Source organism: Stegodyphus dumicola, chromosome 8 (genome assembly GCF_044657685.1).
Source record: "Stegodyphus dumicola isolate Sdum_Otavi_A_Nest chromosome 8, ASM4465768v1".
In the NCBI taxonomy this organism is placed as follows: domain Eukaryota; kingdom Metazoa; phylum Arthropoda; class Arachnida; order Araneae; family Eresidae; genus Stegodyphus; species Stegodyphus dumicola.
This window is the reverse complement of record NC_140775.1, coordinates 18,114,583-18,137,323: the sequence shown is the minus strand read 5'-3', so window position 1 is coordinate 18,137,323 and position 22,741 is coordinate 18,114,583. Positions and strand designations below refer to the sequence as shown.

The 22,741-nt window shown below is 30.2% G+C and overlaps 1 protein-coding gene across 1 annotated transcript in view; it reads right to left on the bottom strand.

Annotated features, from left to right (window-relative positions):
• Positions 1–299: 299 nt before the first annotated feature.
• LOC118184332 (gamma-glutamyl hydrolase-like) overlaps positions 300–22,741 on the bottom strand; it is a 36,148-nt gene continuing 13,706 nt past the window's right edge. The window contains exons 5-9 of the mRNA XM_035353994.2: positions 21,488–21,626; positions 19,464–19,570; positions 14,511–14,601; positions 11,656–11,802; positions 300–4,215 (exon numbers count right to left, since the gene is read on the bottom strand). Of these exons, the coding sequence (XP_035209885.2) occupies positions 4,088–4,215; positions 11,656–11,802; positions 14,511–14,601; positions 19,464–19,570; positions 21,488–21,626 (612 nt within the window). The 3' untranslated portion in view covers positions 300–4,087. The remainder of the gene's footprint in view (positions 4,216–11,655; positions 11,803–14,510; positions 14,602–19,463; positions 19,571–21,487; positions 21,627–22,741) is intronic.

Below are 22,741 nucleotides of genomic sequence, written 5' to 3'. Positions count from 1 at the left end.
AAAATGACGATTTTGCTTAAGTTTTTTGCATAAAATAACTTATTAAATTAAAATTTGTGTCAATCTTCAAAATTTTTGTATTCGTGTATTGGTAAAATAATAATTTTTAGAAATATTCCTGATTTATTTGTTTTGAAATGTTTTTACCAAAAAAATTGTATTATTATTTGTGTAAAAAGATCTAATTTTTATCAAAATATGTTCAGATATGTTTGCATGTAAAAAAGTATTTATTTGATAATGCATGTATTAAGTAAAATATGCATGTGAAAGTTTTCAGAAAAAATTAATGACATAAATTTCATATAAACAATTTTAATTAAAAAATTCACAAACAAATAAAGCTGCCAACATTCTTATTAAAAATTATTAAGAAAACTATCTGAACTGTAAAAAGCAAAATACATTAAAATTCATTTACAAGCTTCTCTATTACAATTTCCTAGCAAAGCATTTCATTGACTGTTGTAGAATCAATAACAATTTGCTGTATACTTATTTCTTATTTATTATTTTAAGCACTGACTTAGCTATATTTTAATTCCTTAACTCTGCATGTGCAAATATATTTTAATTCTTTAACTCTGCATGTGCAAATATATTTTAATTCCTTAACTCTGCATGTGCTAAATCTGCAATGATATTTTTGAAAGATTTTATTTCAAATACATGGTCATATAAAACAATGTTAAGTCATAACACTATAAAAACATATAAAAAAATGTTAAGTCACAACACTATAAAAATATATAACACAATGTTAAGTCACAACAATATAAAAACATATAAAACAGTGCTAAGAACTTGTTTAATGTCTCCTATTAAGAGACCTACATTTTTCTGAGTATAAAATTGGTAGTTTAGAGTAATTTATTTTAAGTTTACAAGCTTGAGCCAGTAAAATGAAACCTTGATACCCCAGTAGTTACAGGATTGAGAAAACCATGTAAGAAAACTCAGAATGAACAAAAAGCTGTGAAATCTTCTTGCTATCTTCACTTTTAGAATTACTACTTTTGTGAAAATAATTTTTGGAAAGGCCATAAAATAAAATAGTAATTTCTACCTTTGTGGGGAGGAAATTTGTTGCTTTACTATACTGGCTATGTAGTGACTGTAAAGCAAATACTTGCATGCTGTCTAAATATTACAATAAGAGTATCTGCAGGGGAAAAAAAAGCATTCTGATAATCAGACAGTGTCAAGAATGCATCTCAGCTGAAACTTCAGAAATGGAATACTTTTCAACCAAAGAATGCAATCCAGATTTAAAAATATCTTTTCATTACATATATATATAACAATCAGATTACTTTATGTTGTGCTAAAATTGGAATTATCTAAAACTCAAGAAGACAAAAATATATAGTAAGCCCTCACTTTTACAATCACATGAGGACTACAAAACAATGCATAAAAACATAAGTTTATTAATAGGAATGTATAAAATAACTCATGAAGATACGCAATAAGTATCTAAGGGCCCTATTCCAACTAAAGATCTGAGAAATCTCTTCTTTCTGCAATCCTACCCCCTTTTAAGCAGCTGAAATTCTTGCCTGTCTTCTCCTATTATCTTCCCTTCAAAACTATTTATACTTTTGTTTTAAACAAAAGAGTATACTAATTTGGGATTTCTGGAAGTTCACGCACATCCTCATATTAGTCAATTTTACAAATGCAGAGATTAACTAAAATTTCAACTTATGATGAGCATCATTTAACATGAAAACAATGTTTGAATTATTTTATTTAGATTGCTTAAAAATTTGTTTCACACTTACTACTTCCCATTACGTTTTCTTTAAAAGTACTTTTACTATTATTTTTTTCCAGCAAAAGAGTTTATTACTATGAAAAATAAATTGAGCTTCAAGCAGAAACTGAAATTATTGAAGATTTGTTATTTGATGAGGATGAGGAATTTAGTAATCGTATTTGTTGTAAAAAAACACTGAAAATAATGAAGGCACCAATAATTCAACAATTTTCATTTGAAGAGAGAAAGTCATTTAATCAAAAATAAATCAATTTAAACAGAATATTCCAAGTATGCAAATAATACATTTTTACATCTAGGGTCTGATAAAGGAATATGTAGCAATCATAAGTACCAACAACACCAACAATGAGCTGGGGATTGTTTTCAACATTTCTAAGGTACAGAGAAATATAGAATGTACAGTTCTGCAAATTTTTAAGAGAAAATGCATAGGATTTTTTTTTTAAACTTAGCTTCATCTTAAGTATATGACAATATAAAGTAATGTTATATCATGACAGTGCTACCAAAGGACTAACATATAAATTGCCAATCTGTAAAAAACAAAGTGCCATTATCCAAAAAGAGTAAAGTATTCAGAAAAAGATGTATTTTTTGTTCTTGTATTAATGGAATCCTTGAAGTCTTTGACCAGACTATATATATATATAAAATTGTACAGAAAGTTAAATTTATTAATACTTATGACAAATAGCTTTTGCATCCAAGCAAGATGTAGAAAATATTTGGTGCTACTTTGGTAGATGGTTGCAAAGATTTTGGTGAGCGATACGACTTATGGTAAACCCATTGCTGGACAAGTTATTTATGGTAACCGATACTTTGTTGTCATTTTATTTTAAAAATGATGTGTTTTATTATGCATAAATTAAGTGTTTTAAATATTATTTATGACTTCTAAATATTAAAAATCAATTTAATTTTGCATTTTTATTTGAAATAAAAATTTTGTTGTTTATGATATTTTATGTTGTGGATGATGTAATCAATGATGTCACCTTACTTAAAAAGTAATTGGTTTTATTAATATCTACAAATTTAATCTAATGTTTCAAACATTATTTATGGCTGTTAAATATTAAAATACAATTTAATTTTGCATTTTGTTTAAAAATCATTTTATTATGAATGATTATTTAAATAATTTTAATTCGATGCATGATGTAATCAGCTCCCTAATTGGTTACTGAATATTTGTACATTACCGCGCCGTTTTAAAATTTTATTATTCATCTCTTCGAATTCCTCAGATTTCAAATGCAATGGATATGTCCGTTTCGAAGATGAATGTTATTCTTGGTAATTACCAAGAATTATTGGTATCGGAATAAAAAAATTGCCCTTTGAGACCTTATTTTGGCCAACCTGGCTTTTCTAATCAAAGATTTATTTATAAATTGTTACAAGCATCAGAGGAAATTTATTTTAAATTTTTCGATGAAATCTCGCTAATTGCTGCTTCAATGAAGTGCGAGAGATGTGGATCACAGATGAAGATAATTTTTTTTTGTGGTACTTATCAATATATGACAGGTAAAATACTTTAAAAAATATAAGTACATAATTTTCTTTTACTTTATAATTGCATACTTCAATTTTTATTAAAAAATTAATACATTTTCAAAAATTCCTGAGATATTTATTCCCACATATGTTTTAATGTTAAATAATTAAATCCTATAAAAGTTATTTTAAAGGATTTAAATGTAAGTAATATTTTAATTCTTTTAAATGTTGGCACAATGTTTTTATAGCAGTGTTTTTATTCTCTTATATGAAAGTAATAATTTAACCTTACTTTAGCATTTTATACTCTTAGTAAATGTATTTATTTACATTTGCCAGCCATCTTAAAAAACGTTTTCAACAAAAAATTGATCCATTATTTTTAACAATATTTATTTTTTTAAAGTTTCGAATACTTTACTATATGCGTAAAATACATAAAAACAGCATTTTTCAAGATGTTCGACGACTGTAAAAACCGCACCAACAATTGCGCCAATGTAAATCATCAAAAATCAGTGCAACCGTCTACCAAAGTAGCACCAAATATTTAAAGATACATTTTAGGAATTTTAGAAAAAATACATACATACAGCATTTCATTTCAAAAACACATTTAAAGAATGCAGCATTTTTTCTTAAATTTATTTATTGTCCTCATTCATATCAAATTATTAAATTTTAAGGGGCAGACAGTAGAATTATAAATGTTAAAATGGCTTTCAAATAATATAGTAAAATTAAATTATTCTGCTATTATGAAGAGTTTTATGTTAGCTAAATAGAAAAATATACAATTTAGGTAAAGTAATAATTTTGAACAACAGGATTGTTTCCACGCTTGCCAGTGAAAACTGGATTATAATTATAAATTAGAACAGAATCTTCCATTTCTTTGCTAGGAAACTTGTGAGTACTTTTCCTTGCTAAAAAAAAAAAGAAAGAAAACCTCTGTGAATTTATTTTTCAACAGTAGTGAATTATAATTATTGATATATATATAAATATTAGAGAATATAAAAATACAAGCTTATTTAATTTGTGCAACCAGTTATTTTATGTTAAGAATCTTTACTGTCACTTCTCCCTTTCCATTTTCTCACCAGAATGCAAATTAGCTTGCATATATTTAAGTGAGGGTTTGAGATGGTTTAGTCAGAGCGTGTTTTGCCTAGTGAAGGCCATGTTACTAAGTGTGCTGTTCTAAGAAAACACGCAGGCGGAGCTTTAAAAGCCAACTTTGTATTTAAATTACTCTGTGTAGCTTTTGGCTATTATCTATTTAGATTAAGTTTTACACTATATTTCTATTTTGAGTTCTCACCATAAAAGCAGGCTGATTTACAAGCAACAGGTGTGCCTTCTGTTCATCTTATTTAGTTTTGAAATAAAGGCTCTTTTACACCCTTCTCAGTATTTCTGAAAATATAGCGATAAGGTGCTTACACTCTTCTCGAAGAGTAGACACAAGTTACAATTCAGTAATAGGCTCATTCCTTGCACATTTAAAACAGTATTTTGATCGTATAAATACAAATACTTGTGACATAATTTTAAAAAATGTATTGTTGGAAACTGCCCCATCTAATATGTAACATTTCCCCATCTAATATGCGAGTGACAGTATAAACATAATCTTGTTGTTTTAATTATGTTTCACTTACATTTTAGTGGCAACAGGTGAAATTTTCTTTCCCCATTAGTTCAAAGAATTTTAGAATGATATTTTGATTTTGGTTAAGAGTAGTGTGACTAATATTTATTGAGAGTAAGAGAATTTTAGTTTTATAGTAATTTTTTAGATGTACCTTAGAGAATGCTAGAAAAATATTAGAGACTGTACTGAATGATATATATATATATATATATATTTTTTTTTAATCCTACGCCCATCTGTGGCACTTCTGCCATTAAGTGACGAGCAGCCCAGTAAAATGAAGAAGAATGAAAATGAGAATCAAAGCTGCATCAAAAGAGTTGTCATTAAAAAACTTTAAAACAATGGGGCAGTTCTTGAGATGGTTGCCATCCATGTCACCCTGATGACGTAAAGGGCAACAAGCTGAATCCTTGATTCCGATATGACATAAATGCCTTTGTAAATAATCAGGTCCAGTTAGCATTCGAAAACAAGCAATTCCAACAGATCGAGGCAAAGAATTGGGAATTTTATTCTTTTTGTTAAGCAGGATGTTCCACCTCTTACCCACAACTGCATCTCTGTATAAGGACATTCTATTATTCTTAAAATTTTATTGTTTACAATCCTTTTAATGTTATGCAAAGGCTGAGGAGAATCAGGTTGAATCATTAGAGAACCAGCTTTAGCAAGTCTATCAGCCTTCTCATTACCAAAAATGGCACAAGGCCTCGGAATCCATTGGAGGGTGATGTTTTCTCTAGAATTCCTAAGTTCAACAAGCCTTTCTCTACAAGTATGAATATGTGCATTCTCATTGTATTTTGAATTCACAAGCGACAATATAGCTTGAGAATTAATGAGAAACACAATATTGGGATCAGGACAATTTATCAATTGCAAATGATATTGCCGCTATCTCTCCATCAAAATTGTCAGAGTATTTCCCAACATACTGAAAATACTTGAATATACTCCAGTAACAGTGTTTTTTATAGCGCCTTCTGCCAAACCATCAGTGGAGCAAATCTTTAGGAGGGTACCTACTATATATAGTAGCCAGAGCAGCACTTTTTAATTCATTTTGTATGGAGAGCTGTTTATTGACATTCCAAACAAGATCCAGGTGGCCCTCCAACATTGTTTGATCTAGAACAGAATTTAATTCCTGAGGAAAAACCTGGCAATTGGGTGTAAGAATATCATAAAGATCATGAAATTGTAGAAAGGAAGGAATTGTGGGTTTTTAATCTTTCGTTTGGTGGTCTGTAATAATTTAGAAAGTTATTTTTTCTTCATAAGATTTTTTTCAACAAGGTTTATGGCACCCCTTTGGCAACTTTCACTTAACGGTTTTAGTTCAGTCTGAAATTCCATAGCAACTATGAGGGTTGATTTAGTGCCACCAATGATCAAGTGCAACACGTTGTTTTGGAACAGGTCAAGCTTGTTTTTAACATAGTCTGAGGCAGTTATTAAAGCCTCATTTCCATATTCAACAACAGGACGAACATAACTTTTACAAGCTGCACACAAGACATCTTGGGTTGAGCCCTAAGTAACACCAGCTAAACTTTTCAATAGTCTTGATCTGGCATATCCTTTATCAACAGCTGAATCAGCATGTTTCATCCAAGTTAATTTTGGGTCTAAGTGAATACCCAAGTAGACAGTATGAAAAGATCTGTTTAGGTCTTTGTCATTAAACTGAAGTTGGATGTTGTCATGTTTTGACTGAGAGAAAAGAATTGAAAGGGGGTTTTATCAGTATTTATTATCATATTATTATCATATGTCCAGGTCTTAAAAACATTTAAGGCCTGTTGTAGGACACTCTCCAGGCCAGCAAAATCAGATCCTGTAGTACTCATCACCACATCATCAGCAAATAATAAAGCATTCACATGTGGGATAAAAATGAAAATTGTATCTATTAAATCATTGATCATTATGTTAAAAATCATGTGACCTTCGGGTTTGGTTTGACTATAAATTGACACAGCACGACCATACTTATAAAGTGTTAGTCAAGAAAACGTTAATCCATTTAAACAAGTAGCCTGAAATACCACAGGAAATCAGCTTCCTAAGCAATCAAGCTCTCCAGACTCTATCAAATGCATCTTTAAAGGCCACAAATACTGCAAGGCTACTTTGCCTTCTTTGAAAGCCATCTTTTACCTCTTGGAAAAAGCGTACAATTTGTTCAACTGTGCATCTATGTCTATGGAAAACTGATTGTTTTTCAGATATTAAACCAATTTTGTCTAGCACAAACTTTAACCTGTTAGCAATCAATCTCTCAGTTAATTGACACATTATGCTTGTAAGAGAAATCAGGCAGTAATTGTCCTCATTTTCATCCGGTTTGTTAGGTTTGAGAATTGGTATTATCACCGCCTTTCTCTAAGCACTTGGCAAGCCATTTCTCCAAGTTTAATTAATGAATGCCAAAAAGTTATTTTTGCAGAATCTCCCAGATTTACAAGGAACTCTGGTAGGATTTCATCCGGGCCTGCACTTTTACCTTTAACTATGGCATCAAGGCCGCTTTTCATATACCCAATAGAGAAATCAGCATTAAAAAGTTGTTCAAAAACTGAAGAATTGTTGTCTTGAGGTGGATTCAGTTGACTTTTTTTTATTTTAATAGTAGGCCTGTAATAGCTTACCCTAGCATTATGCCCACAAACAGCATTTGAAATATCTTTATTTCAAATGCTTGGTTTTCATAAAAGTTTTTAAAAATGTTATATATTCATCTGAGGAGATGTAAATGATTCTCGTTCATGATCATCTTCAAATAACGTTTTGTGAATTTCAAAATAAAATATTTCTTTTGATTTGGTGTCTTTACACCAACATCAGACATTTGGCGTTCACAACAGGATTCATCAGTGTTTTTGAGCTCAGTAAGTGAATATTTTCATTCTTTCTGAGTTCACTGCATATTGCATTAGTTTTCTCTTGATTATGGAAGCTTACAGAAATCTTTTAATTAGTTTTAAAAAAGCTAGAACGCAGCTTGGGAGGTTATTTACAAAAGCGTATAACAAATTTAATAGTGAAAAAGTTGCATTGGATCAATCTGCTAAGATAGGAAAATTAAAATTAAATCATTGATCATTATGTTAAAAATCATGTGACCTTCGGGTTTGGTTTGACTATAAATTGACACAGCACGAACATACTTATAAAGTGTTAGTCAAGAAAACGTTAATCCATTTAAACAAGTAGCCTGAAATACCACAGGAAATCAGCTTCCTAAGCAATCAAGCTCTCCAGACTCTATTAAAAATGCATCTTTAAAGGCCACAAATACTGCAAGGCTACTTTGCCTTCTTTGAAAGCCATCTTTTACCTCTTGGAAAAAGCGTACAATTTGTTCAACTGTGCATCTATGTCTATGGAAAAATGATTGTTTTTCAGATATTAAACTAATTTTGTCTAGCACAAACTTTAACCTGTTAGCAATCAATCTCTCAGTTAATTGACACATTATGCTTGTAAGAGAAATCAGGCAGTAATAAGAAAAGACTCTAATTATGGTTAACTGTGAGGAAAACGTTAAACAAATGCTTTATTGTAAAGATATTGATGAAAGCTCGGTTGAGTTAGAAAAAGATGAATCGGAAGTGCACATAGATCAATGGCATTCATTGCAACTAAAATTAAAATCTTTAGAAATATCTTTATTGGGTAACTTAATTTCTTTTGAAAATGGCCACATATCACGCCAAATTTCACTATTGCATTACCCTAAAATACAACTCCCTTAATGGAGATGTAAGAAACTGGTTACAGTTTTGAAGCCAATTCCAAGAAATTGATAAGGATCCCAATCTGGATTTGCATGACAAATTCGCCGATTTATCTCAGTGTATGGAAAAGGGTAGTGTTGCAGAGCAGTTGACAGAAAGTTTTCTGCAAACTCGTGAAAGTTATGAAAGGACGTTAAAAAATTTATAAAAATGTTTTGGGAAACAGGAAATGCTCATTCAAATTATATGTTAGAGAATTATTAGTGCTGGTTTTACACAAACGAAATGTGACAGGGAAACCTTTAAGAAAATTATATAACTTGAAACTAATCTCCATGCACTTGAATTTCTAGGAGTAATATGAGAAAAATATACTGCAATATTCTTTCCACTCATGGAATCAGCATTACCAGATGAAATGCTGGGAGCACTTTGAGACAGCTCACTGTAGAACTGGACATCTAAATGGCAACGTGGAGACCACTGCTGAGAAGAGTGACATAGATGTGTTAATAGAATTTCTCCAAGATGAGGTTAATGGAGAGGAAAGTACACATCTTGTTTTGTGGAATTTTAAGCAAAATAAAGTTCTGGCAAATGTATCTAAATCCCCTAGTGCAATGTAGCAAACCTTGACCGTAATTGTGAGAGGGAAGGAGATAAGACATACGACAAGGGCACTTATTGATATCACTTCTCAGTGTTTGTATGTTTTAAAAAGTACCACCGACGAGATGAGATATCAGGCTGGAAGGTATGAATATCTGCAACATATTGTTTTTGCAGGAAGCAACACTTGGGTGTGTAAACATGATGTGTTTACATTATATTTATCAAGTATTGATGGAACTTATAAATGCAACTTCAAAGTATTAAGCCAAGAAATTATATGTGAGACTGTTCTACCTGTAGTTCTTCAGCTTTTTGCAAAAGAACTATCAGATATTAATATATCTATTGCTGACAATGATCAAGGCCCTACTGAAATTTTAGCTGATGTAGCTGGAAATGGTCTTAAAATGTTATGCTATGGTTTGACTGCCACTGAGATGCATCTCGGATGGACTATGGTGCAGTGGCGTAGCTAGGGTGGGGCAAGGGGGGGACATCTGCCCCGGGTGCAGCATCCAGGCGGTGCCAAATTGATGCTACGAAATTTTTTAATGAAATGTTTTCTATTCTTGGCACACAGAAAAGGGCGCAAATTCTTCATTTGTCTCCGGGCGCTGGAATCCTAGCTATGCCACTGTGCTGGTGTATATTAAATTCCTCAAAAGATAAAAATGCATGTTTGTCAATTCCATGTTATCAGTTAATGAGTCAATAATGAATTTGTGCTCACTGGACTTGCTCGGAATTACTGATCTACATCCACAAAAGACCAAAGATGAACTCCAGGAAGCTGCGAGGGAACACTTTATACAGACAGTTAATGTGGAAGACAACTGTTATGTTGTGTACTTATCTTGGATAGAAAAACATCCTTCACTTCCTGATAATTATGATTTCACACTAAAAAGATTGAATGTTGCTGTGTCTTCATTCCCAATCCCAATCATTGTTATATGAAGAATCATGATCCTGAGTTCCTTACCCTATCTTGGATTCAAAATAGATGTAATTATCATGTGTAATTCTGAGTTCAATAAATATTTATAATTATTACAAAACCTTTAACCCTCCAAGAAACAAAAGATTTTGCATGAAAACCCAAAATTTCTATAAATGCCATAAAAAAAGAATTTATAATTGTCTAGGTTATAATTTCAAAATCACTCCCATTTTGGGGATGAATTGGATTCCTTCCTTTCATATACTGCCTTAATGGTTTGGATACGTTTCAGAGTGCACATATAAGCACTTTATTTAAAAGGTATTAGGACAAATATGGATGAGTGCATACATAAATATATATGGTTTGACTATTTAAAAAGGTCAGTTACGATTATTACACTAGCATTGTAATTACCAAGAGCAATTATCAAACGCACTGCAGATTTAATTAATAGAATGCAAATTTCACACTTTAGTGCAGTCTTCAGAACTCAGATGCTGACGTTTAAAGTATATTGTCTTTCTTCAGCTGTTCATTTTAGGAAGTAACTTGAAGAATTAATTTCTATACTGTCTTTTATTTTATAGACTTATTTTTATATTTAATGATTATGACTCTGCTAAATATTGTTTGAAATAAATATACAGAAGTAATAAGATGAGGTTTTTTACAGCATATAGTAACAATTCCAAAAGTACTACACAGCTTTCTATTTTGCTTTTCTTGAACTATGTGTTTATATCTGAATGGATATTAATAAATTCATCTTTAGAATATTAAATAGCACAATATTTAGTTTTACAATCATTCAGTAATACTTAGTTAAATTAAATTTTTCAACAGCATGAACACAATTATAATATTTTTTTAAAAATCTGTGATCACTTCATTTCCTACTTAAGCCAAGTTAATAAATGGATGATCCAGAAAAGATGCATAAATTAGAAATCAGGAACAACTTTTTCCATTACATTTTTAATTAAAAATTTAAGTGGGAGAACTATATAAGCAGCTTTTATTATAATTTGATTATCTTATTATGATCCAATCAAAAGGATGTTCTTCGTTTTGGTAATATTAGAAAATATATTTTTAATCACTGTCAATTTAAAATAATTTATTTGCTTTCTAATTTTATTTCATAATAAAGATTAAAATTTTACTAACATTTTACATAAATTTCTCTTTGATAAAGTATCTTGGATTCAATATAGATGTAATTATTCAATATAGATGTAAGTAACCTTATTGTGTAGTTAGTTCTTTTATAGAGCTTTTGAGTATTTATTGATTATGCTAAATCATAAGAATTATGATTGTCAGCATATAGCTATTTTACCTCCCCGAAAAAGAGTTCATTAGATACTTTAGATTACTATATTAATATCAAAAACAACTAAGAGTTGCTTACCTTCATTCACAAAAAAATTTGCAAAATATTGAGAAACACGTATAGCCGCAGCATTATGAGGTATGTTATGATGAGTTTTAGAAAGCACCCATTCAAACATTACTTTTTCTGGATGAAAGGCAACACCATAATAAGGATACTTATACCCTGCAAAGAATACTTACATTAAAATATGCAATCACTTTGAGAAGTAAGAGTATTATTATGTTTTACAATAAAGCAGGTTAAAATACTGAGAAAATTTTAAAAAACCATAACTAAACTCACTTGCATGTACACTTCATATCGCATACAATACAAATTGTTATGTGAGCATCTAAGTATCAAAATATTAAAAATTCCATTATACTACTTTTTAACTGCAGCTTAAGTAAAAAGATTTAAATTCTGTTTTTGTACTTTTTGAAGGGTTTAGTTTATACACTTAATTAGCAGCAGGGGCGTTATTAGTCTCAAAACTCACTTTCACGTCCAAATCACTTTTCAAATTGTTTCCACCAAATATTATTATGGCATAATTTTAAAAAAAAAATTAAAGAATGAAGAAACTGTATGTAAATATGTATATTCCTCACACTGTGAAAAAAAGCACAGCCACCCAAATTTTTAATACACATAGGCCTCCACCCGTACATAGACACCTTGAAGCCCAAATGTTAAATTTGTTTTGATTTATTTTATATTTTGTACAAATTTAACAAATTTTTGTTTAACAAACTGAGCAACAATTTGAAAGTGAGAAGTGGCAACACTTCAAAATTAAAAATTTTTATCTCCAGCGTGCCAGACTGTTGCCATTTGGCAAAATGTAAGACATTTATCTACAATTTTAATCCACGCATTTGGGTATTTGAAAGCAATGTGTTGTCACTGTGAAATAGAATATTTATCTCCACATGTTGCCATTCAGTAAAGCCTAAGATATTTAATCTTTCTGTTACTAAGTATCAAACCAAGGGATGGAAAAGCAATAAATGCAGTTCTTAAAAGTACAGTCAAAAGTCGTTAATCCGGACTCGTATGAACTTCGGCGATTCCGGATTATCGATTTTTCCGGATTATAGATCATCAGTTTAAATCTGGTAAAATGGCATGCAGAAATTATAAAATTAAAAATATGAAACCGTAATTTATGAAATAAAGAACAATTATGATCTAAAGGGTATCAAAATTTACAAAAAAAAAAAAGCTTAAAATTTATTTGTTTACTTTATTAAACATTTCTTTCAATGTAAGTTGTTTAAGTTGCTTCGTTTTTTATGTTATAATACATTCTCTTTAATTCTATAAACAGACATAATTTCTTGTTCAGTTACAAAGTTCCACTGTTCAAGTCCTATAATTGCGACTAATTTATCAATCGAAATTTATTCGTTTTCAATAACCTCTGTCACTTTCTTCGCTATCGGAAGCGAATTATAATGACGAGGCATTTGATTTAAATCATATCAGAGTACACCGAGATGAAATACTACATTGAGTAAGCAATTATAAGCCAAATAAAATAAAAACATCTGCCCTTAAGATAAGAATAGTGCTGACAGATCAACTTCCAATTCATTGCACGCCGCCCCCCACGTTAAAGATAAACAAAGTTTAGATAAACAAAGGATATGCCTTTATCCATTTTTTGCAGCAATTCCACTTTTTGTTTAATGGACTCCGAAAGATACTTTCGCTTTGTATATCCTTTACATATTAGTAAATATATATCGGAAATTCTATTTGACATAATCGAAAGTTTAAGCTTACTTTTATAAAATTGCTCTAACAGTCTGCAAAAAATAATAATCCGGATCCAATTCGAAGATTAAGACATTAAGGAACAACGCAATCTGCAACATTAACTGAAATAGATAATTAGATAATTTTAGCTTAGCTTATCCCGTCCGTTATACATTAAACGCGCATTCGTAAACGTATTTTGCGCACGTGCACACGCAAATTCGCAACGGTAAAGGTCTTACGTCCGTCAAACGCATCAACTGCGTCAACGCGATGCATGCGCAGAAAGTTTGTAGCTTTGAGGTCTGGATTATAGATCATTCCGGATTATGGGTGTCCGAATTAACGACTTTTGACTGTATTTTTTCTATTCTTTAATCTGACTGATTTAAATAAAAACGCATTTAAATCTTAAGATGCCTTAGAAATAGTAAATATTTTTATGAACTGACACAGCTGGACTCATTAAAATCATCATACAGGGTGCGTTAGAAAAATGTATACACACTTTGAACTGTCATAGAAAATTCATTTTCCAACCTACAAGATTCAGTACATAGTTCAGTACGAAAAAAGTTACCTTCTGATTAAACTGAACATTCCAAATAGTGTTTAAAGTAATCGTTCAAAATGGTCGTCTTCAGCACTGACATTTCTGAGTACGAGTCACAACTGATTCCATACTTCGCACCGAAGTGCTCAATGGGATTTTTGCACACACCGCTTGAATGTCGTTCCAAAGTGTGTCAAGGTTACATGGTTTATGACAGTACACCTTATATTTTACTGTACCCCATAAAAAAATCAAGCAGTGTAAGGTTTGGAAAGGGTGCAGGAAACTCAATAAACTTTAATGTGTCCTAATGGCTTGGTACATTTTGTTCCGGTATGCTCACTTAATTATCATTGCCATCTTCAGGAGCCGCCTCATAGAGAAACGACTTTACCTTCTTCGTATTTTAAATGTTCATTACATACACAAAAATAAACACTAAAACTACACTACTAATAATTGAAAATATGTACATTCATTAATACAAGTTAATTTCATTTCCATTGATGGCTCCCACGAACTAAATTTTTAAAATGTATTATGTAAGAAAATCAACTTTCAAATTTTTGGTAAATACCTTCTACAACAGATACGTATGTCAAATTCCTTGAATCTTGGCTTAAGGCAAGAACTTTGAAATATTTATTCAGTCCAGATAATGTATAGTTCTGGAATGAAATTTAGTCTATTAAATAAGTTGTTTATGAAATACAATATAAAATAAATAAATATTCACAAGAAATTCATCAAATACATATCATAGTGAAATTACAAATGAAGTACTACTGTATATAGTGTTCATAAAAAATTTTATTATACAAAATAATAAAATATAAAATATTCTATATATAAATATATTTTATATACAAGCATTTTTATGGAAATAGTATGTACATAATTAGTCTCATTAGCTTTCAGTTCTGCTAAATTTGCATATTATCCATTAAGTGCAACTTTTTTTAGATATCCCCAAAACCATAAGCAATATGAGTACAGGTCTAGTGAACATGCTGGCCACGTTACAACAAGATACAGGATTATTAGTTTTTCATTTCCTAAATGACTGCAAAGTAGTTGCTTCTTTGGTGTTGCAATATGTGGTAGAGCCTCATCTTACATGAAAAGAGAGATCATATGTATAAACTGACATCAAAATTCATACCATAATGTGAGATGTCTTAAGGTGTTAGCATAATGGGGTACTTCAAAAAAGCCTGTCATTGACAGTTATTGATAAACAGGTGATGGGGGGCTTCAAGACTAAGTCCCTCAAGGAAAAAAAAGAAAGAAAGAACAGGCTGCATAAATGCTGTATTATATGTAGATCACAGAATGATTGTTGGGAAACAGACACCTAGTGTAGTAGTGTGCATGAATTTGTGATTGCTTATGTTCTGCAATTTTGCATATTAACAGTATACAATGACGACAGACATATGGTCCAACAATCTTATAATTGTTTATTAACTTTTATTTGGGAAAGAAATTGAAATAAGAATATTTAGGTTTTCTTATTTGAATGTAACAAATCTTGAACATAGATATTTTTCAAGGGATAACATTTCAGAATGTGTTTCAAACCTTTCTGAATTGCACTTAAGGCTAAGATGATTGCATTGAGTCACTGACAGCTATAAGCACTAGTAGACCACTGATATTGACATTTTATATGTCACTGGTAAATATTGTTTTTGTATAACATTATACCTACTATCCGACTAAAAAATGATTTCCATCTTTGCCAGGTTATAATGGCAGAGGGATAGTGTTTGCATTCTCCCATCACTCATTGTCTGCCAGGTTTGACACCCAAAGAAACAGCCTTTTCAGAAATTTTAAAATCATTTCATGCAAGCTGTTGCAGACACTGGAACAGAATTTAACATCTTCAATATGTTAGACTTTCTGAGAGTTATTAAACAAGAACTGTGCATTACAATTTTTAAGAAAGAGCATTATCTTTTAATAACATATATAATACTACAAAGAAAGATATAACAATCCAGATTTTTTGCAGATATTATAAAGAACATTCTATGATTCTTCTTACAACATAAATGTCTGTAATGTGCATATGTGACATCTAATAAATGTTCATTTGATACAGCCATTATGCTTCATGGTGCCATCCAATAGTAATTATTTTTACTTTTTTTTTCTCCTTGTTTGTTTCTTAAATTTAATCCCATTGCACTGATTCCATTGCACTGCAAGTATTTACAGAAAATTTCAGATGATTTTGAAATCAGAATTTCAATCATTCTGTATACAGTAATCTCCAACATTATTTAGCACTACATAGCTAAAGAAGATTAATATCTTTTTTTACATAATTTAAACCTCTAAAATAGACTATTACAGACATCATAGTTGTTTATAAAGTATTATCATTATGAAATTATTAATGAATGAAAAGTTAATAGTTTCAAAGATATAAAAACTATAGACACTATTCAAGATTCAATTTTAAGGTTTTTCAAAACAATGCATATTTGTAACTGGTAATTTAAACCTATAAGCAGAATAACCCTACTGTAAAAGATTTTAATTTAACTTTGGGGGGAGGGAGGGAGAGGGTATTTTATTAATCAAAGCAAATTTTTTCCACGGTGAAACATATTTTATGCTCAGCTCAGATTTTTAATCGTTTCAAGAATTTTTTTTAAATTGAATCTCCCCCCTTTTTTTATTTTTTTTAAGCCACCTAATCGGTATAGTGGTCATGGAAGCTGACTGCGATGCCGAAGGGCCTGGGTTCGAATCCCAGAGAAGGCTGTCCATGTAGTTGTAACTGTCCATCCCTTCAGAGGAAAGGCGATGGTGGCCCACCTATTAGGTGCCTCCATAATAAAGAGACCACCATATCCGGCCTTGTATAGATTAATGGACTGGGTTACATTTGTAATTGTTCGCAATCTGCCATTGGGGGGAAAAAAAATTAACAAAAACAGAATGAATTATATAAAAATACTGAAAGGTTACTTTAAGCTTTATAATGTTAAAAATTATTAATGCTGCTTAATTTTTGATTTTTAAGTTGGTCGAATAAAAATTAAGTGCTATTAAGGGATTTAGACATGACATGAAACAATTTTACTGCCTTTTAAGCCTTAAAAACAATACATTAAAATACTGATTATTTTTCTAATTTTTTTTTCCTATGATTTTATTTTAAAATTGCAAAATAGCGATTCAACTACACTAACATTAAAGTTATTAAGCAGGAATGCAAAAAAGCAACAGATCAAAACAAGTTTCTTTGAGGGGAATCTTAAAACGTAGTAGCTGAAAACTATAATTATAGTTTGAGTAGAAAATTATTCGTTTCATTAACAGTTCTGCCACTTTTAAAAAATAATTTTATCATACATCTCTATCCCAAACACTATTCCATTACAAACATAAATAACATTCAAAGACCAAATGATAATTTTCTCCTTAACAACTCAACTTATCCTAAAATGACTAGCAGACTAGAATCAAAATGTTTTTTTGATCAGGTGTTTAAACCTTAAAAAATGTTTTGCATTCCTATCAGTTAATTTTTTGTTTTAACTTAAGGACAGATAGTAAGTGTTAAATGTATATCTTTAAATAAGTGAATCACATAGCAATATATATATATATATATCAAGCAAGGTAGTAATTACAAATATATATATATATATATTTTTTTTAATTTGGCAATCTTAGATAATGTTTTTTCTTGATTTAGCTAAAATCTTTTTAAGGTATGATGAAATTAAAAGATACCAGATAGTTATGCCAAATAAATTTAAATTTTTTAAAAGTGGCATTCTAAGTAATAAACTAAACCTTTATTTTTAATAGTTTCATTTTGAAAATATACAACATATCATACACAATCTGGCTAAAAAGCTTTAAAACTCAGCTCATTAAAAAAAAAAAAAAAAAAAAAAAAAAAAAAGAATGCAGTAACTATTTTAAATCAATTATCCTATATATAACCTCTGCGAAGTTATACATTAGTTGGCGTTATCCACAAGCCATTCCATAGCTCTTAGCTCCCTCATAATGTTTATTGGATCAGCTTAATATCCTCAAATCAATCTTAATATCTTCAATCTTACAGCTTTAATTTCAATTTTGGAAAAAAGTAATCTGGTGGTGGTAAACCCAGCAAATAGGAGGGGTGGCATAGCACATTGCTTTTTTTTTTTTTTTGCCAAAAACAGATGAATAAAATGGCATGCTATCATGCAACAAGAACCAATTTTTGTTTGCACGGAAGTCTAGACACACATGTGTGATACATTTCAATTGCCAATTCAATACACTGCATTCATTGCTTTCCTTTCAGGATTCAATTCTCTGCAGCCAAAAAAGCCCACTAACATTGTCTTCACCCCGGATTTTTGTAAAAGTGCTTTCTTTGGCTTAGGTGAGATTAGGCCAATTCATACTCTGATCATCTTAAAAATTTATCTTGGAACTCTTTAGGAAAAACCTGTCTTCTCGCCTATTACAAATTATAATTTAATGATCTATAAAAGTTAACAAAAGAATGTATGATTTTTTTGGATGATTCCGCTGTTATGGATCACTATTAAGCGGCATTCTGTGAGATAGTGGCACAGTGTATGGTAGATGTTGGACGGACAGTTTGCCTGGTGTAGTGCATGTTTGATGGCCGGCCACCATAGAGAATCGAAAGCACTCTGAAGGTCGATACTTATCAATGCTGTATTAATGAATGCAGAACAAAACGTCCACACAGTTCTTTTTTCCTAAATCCTATCCAATTATCGTACATACAGTTTCTTAATCAATGCTTAAATGTTCTGCAAGCATTCTAATTGTTAATCATTGATCTTGATTTAATGCAGCATGGATAGATTTGATGCTTGGCCCAGTTTAGTCTGTGCGAGGATGTTCCATTCCTTTATCATCTTTTATGTCATCTCTACCACCTTAAAAACCCACCAAACCACAAGAACACATTAGAATGTGACATTCTTTACTGTAAGCATTCTGCATCAATTAAGGTTTGTCACATTTAAGACAAAACTTTATCACACATCTCTGTCCAAAATACCATTCCATTACAAACATTAATAACATTCAAATGCCAAATAATTTTTTCCCTAACAACTCAACTCACCCTAATACAATTAGCAGACTAGAATCAAAATGTTTTTTTACTACATCATTATGTTTGTTGCAAACAGATAACAAGAGTCGGACAGTTAATATTCAATCAGTTTTAAAACTTACGAACCAGGACCTTGTATAATAAAGTGATAAGTATCTTACCTAAATAATCAACTACATTTTAACTCCCAAAGCTCGATTTTATGAAAAAAATTTACACATAGAAAATTTTGCAATAGTGACATTAAAAGCAGAAGTTTATAAATTTTCAGAATCCTAAATTAAAATATTCAGTGAAATAAATTTCTAGAGACAACAGACAAAAAAATGAATCCTCTTTAAAAAAAATCCAATCAATCATACATATAAATTTTAAACTGCTATTAATTACTTTGCTCTAATTTAAAAGCAGTTTTACCTGAGGAGTTAAGCACCACTGATGGTAATTAATAGTAACGTTTTCATTTTGCATAGATTTTTCCAATGGCACATCAAGATCTTGAAACATACGACTGTTTTTAAAGCCTACAAACGAATATGTTTTCTATTAAAATATAAGATATGTGAGAGGTAACCACATTAATTTGCAGTAAACAGAGGTACATATCAGAAATACTTTTATTAAAAGTGACATTCTGAGTAATACACTAATGCTAAATACAATAACATAACTAAGCATAATAACATTAATAAACTAACTAAACATTGTTGGTTTTAACTTTCCAATCGTCATTTTTTGAAATATGTTAGGATTTCATAAAATACTTCATGTTCATTACCATTTTATTTCTTAAGGTGAAACTAGAAAACAAATGATATATTCAACCAAAAATAATCATCTAGATTTAAAACTTTAGGTTATGTGAATATGAAATTTAGATTTACTAATTTTGGTTGAGTGAAGAAAGCAAAATGTGCCTTAATTGAGAACCATTGTGGAGTTAATTTGACTTCTCTAACACCATTTTCTACTACACTCAAAGTGAGGCATAAGGTCTAGCAGAAAGTTCTACCCGATAATGTTACTTCAAGTTTCAACACGCATGCCCGTGTTCATTCGAGGCATATGACCGTCTCTCTTTATCACTGCATTTATGCACATGTGTTCTTCTAGAGCAGTGGTTGGCAAACTTATGAAGCCTCTGAGCTACTGTATAGTTTTTAAACCCTGCTGTGAGATTACTATCCAAACGAACTACCAATTTAAAATTGATTTATTGTTTAAAATTGATTTATTGTTTATAAACTTACATTTCTAGTAAATATGAAATTAATTTTAATTAAAATGTATATAACCAAAAGAAACTGAAATTGAATTGTACACACAAAAGAAATTGAAGTGTAGTTAGTAATAAATAAAAAATGTAATGACAGATTTTTTTATCAGACTTATTAACTTTAATGAGAAGAATGGAACTTCCGTTTTGTCATCGGCACGTTTTTTAGTGTTGGGAGAAATTATATTGTACAATAAATATTAAAGGTATGAAAATGTATTATTTTCTTTTGCTTCCCAAATGGATAACATTTTCTAGTAGACATTACATGTTTAATCTTTTCCTGTTATTTTTAATGATAATACTTCCAAGGAAAAAAATATCAAATCTCATGATAAACATACTAGAACTCTAAAAATTGGTGAAAATTACTAGATCTAGTATGTAAGTATTAAAAACGGTTCCTCAGGAAAGTAACATTGTAATTTATTTAGTTTAAGGACCTTAGCTAAGAAATATTAAAGTCCTTCAGACTCTATTACACTGCTAAAAAAATTATTGCTCCATGATAAAATGTATGGCAAAGTCTTAAAAAGGTTAAAACTCTTTGATTTAAGCTTGAATTTTAATAAACTAATACACTTGTTCGCACAAATAAAACTCGCACAACTTGTTCGCACAAATAAAACTGTACCACTTGCAAGTATTAAAATAACAAAGTTGAGATATAATTTTTTAAAAAAAAAGATGGTAATCAGACACTACACAAATTTGTCTTATCTAAGCTGGCTTAAACTTTAATGGTGTGATTTAACTCCAGCTAACAGATGGCTGATGCCAGAATATCAAGTGCTGGGCTGAGAAATAAAAAGTAAAGCTACAAGTGTAAATGCTAAAAGCTTTATAATTAAATTAAAACATTTGCTTAAATACTCTTGTTTGCATCCTGGTAAGGGCTAATGAAAAGAAGTAATAGTATAGATTCAAACCATAAAAACTCTGTAATTAACATTAAATACCTTACAAGTTCAGGATTAATAACTGTTGGGCCTAAATGGAAAAATATTTATCATCAAAAGTCATCAGTTAAAAAAAATTTTTTTGGTTTAAAAATACATATATTTGGCTAGTGCAATTAAATAATACTTATATAAAGCAAAGTTTTTTTTTCACAAATGGTTATAATTTTTATACACTATATTAATATTTTAAGTATATATGTTACCTTCTATAAAATTTAAATTTGAAGGCACATCTTCAGCTGCACAGGCTTTCATCCATAATTTCTTCGCTGCTAAGTAATTCAATAACTCAAAACCTAAGCAAGTTCCCCACAGTGGGAAGAAATCGCCTTTATCATTCATCTAGTGTGAAAGAAGAAAATACTGTAACTATACCTTTCTGTTTTTAATAGACATTTTAACAAATTAATGAAATTAAAAAAAAAATAGCAATTAATATTGTACGTTTAGCATACAACTATGCATAAACCTAGTAAAACAAGTAAAATCACTAAGTGTGCACACTATTATTAAAAAAAAAAAGAAAAATTGGGATGGGACACAGAAATTCTTTCAAAAGTTTATTTTTAAAATTTTTTTAATTCTTTTTAGAAATGTTACAAAATTTTCCTATAATCTTCAAATTTTATGCTTCTAAAACTTTGCTTTTACAACAGGACACGCATTCTTATGGAAGTTGTTTTCTTCATATTCAAAACTATCTACATAAGCATATGGGCTTCTTTATGCTGGGATGTTCTTGTGAAGGTTTTTCAGTAACCAATCTGCATAAAGGTGCTGGTAGCTTTATAAAGGGGCACCATCATGAAGTGAAGCCCCTGAAAAAAAATTCCATTGCAATGCCAATTTTTGCAAACTTTAATTTACAAATGCCTTTAGTAGTTACAAAGGTTTTTGCAGTATTTGAATTGTTTTAATTATTTTGCGTCTTTTCAATAACCATAACATCTGTATTCAAAGCAAAATAATTTTACATAATTTCAATAATCATAACAATTTTTGTCAAAATAAAATAGTCATATATTCTACAGATATATTGTCACTGAAAGCATTTTAAAAAGTGAAAATATAACAACATATTCATATTTTCATAGTGTTTGCACAGAATTAATATTTTCATACTATTTGTAAAGAATTCAGAATGGTAAAGTTTTTATAGTCCTTCATTAAATAAAACTTGCTTATTTTTGCATTCAGTAAATGACATTTATTATACACTGGTGAAATAAATTAAGAGAATTTGCATATTTTATCGAACTGCATAAAAAGAACTGAACTGAAGGTAAAACCACTGCTTCTAGATAAAAATGCAAATATGTAAGCGTACACATGTGTGTAGGCGGAGCCGGCACACAAACAGACTTTATAAGTGTGTAGAGGGTAAGACGGATTGCATTCACTAGAATACCTTGGCGAATTTCTTGGTGTTACCTTGCAGCATTAGGTTAAATTCACAT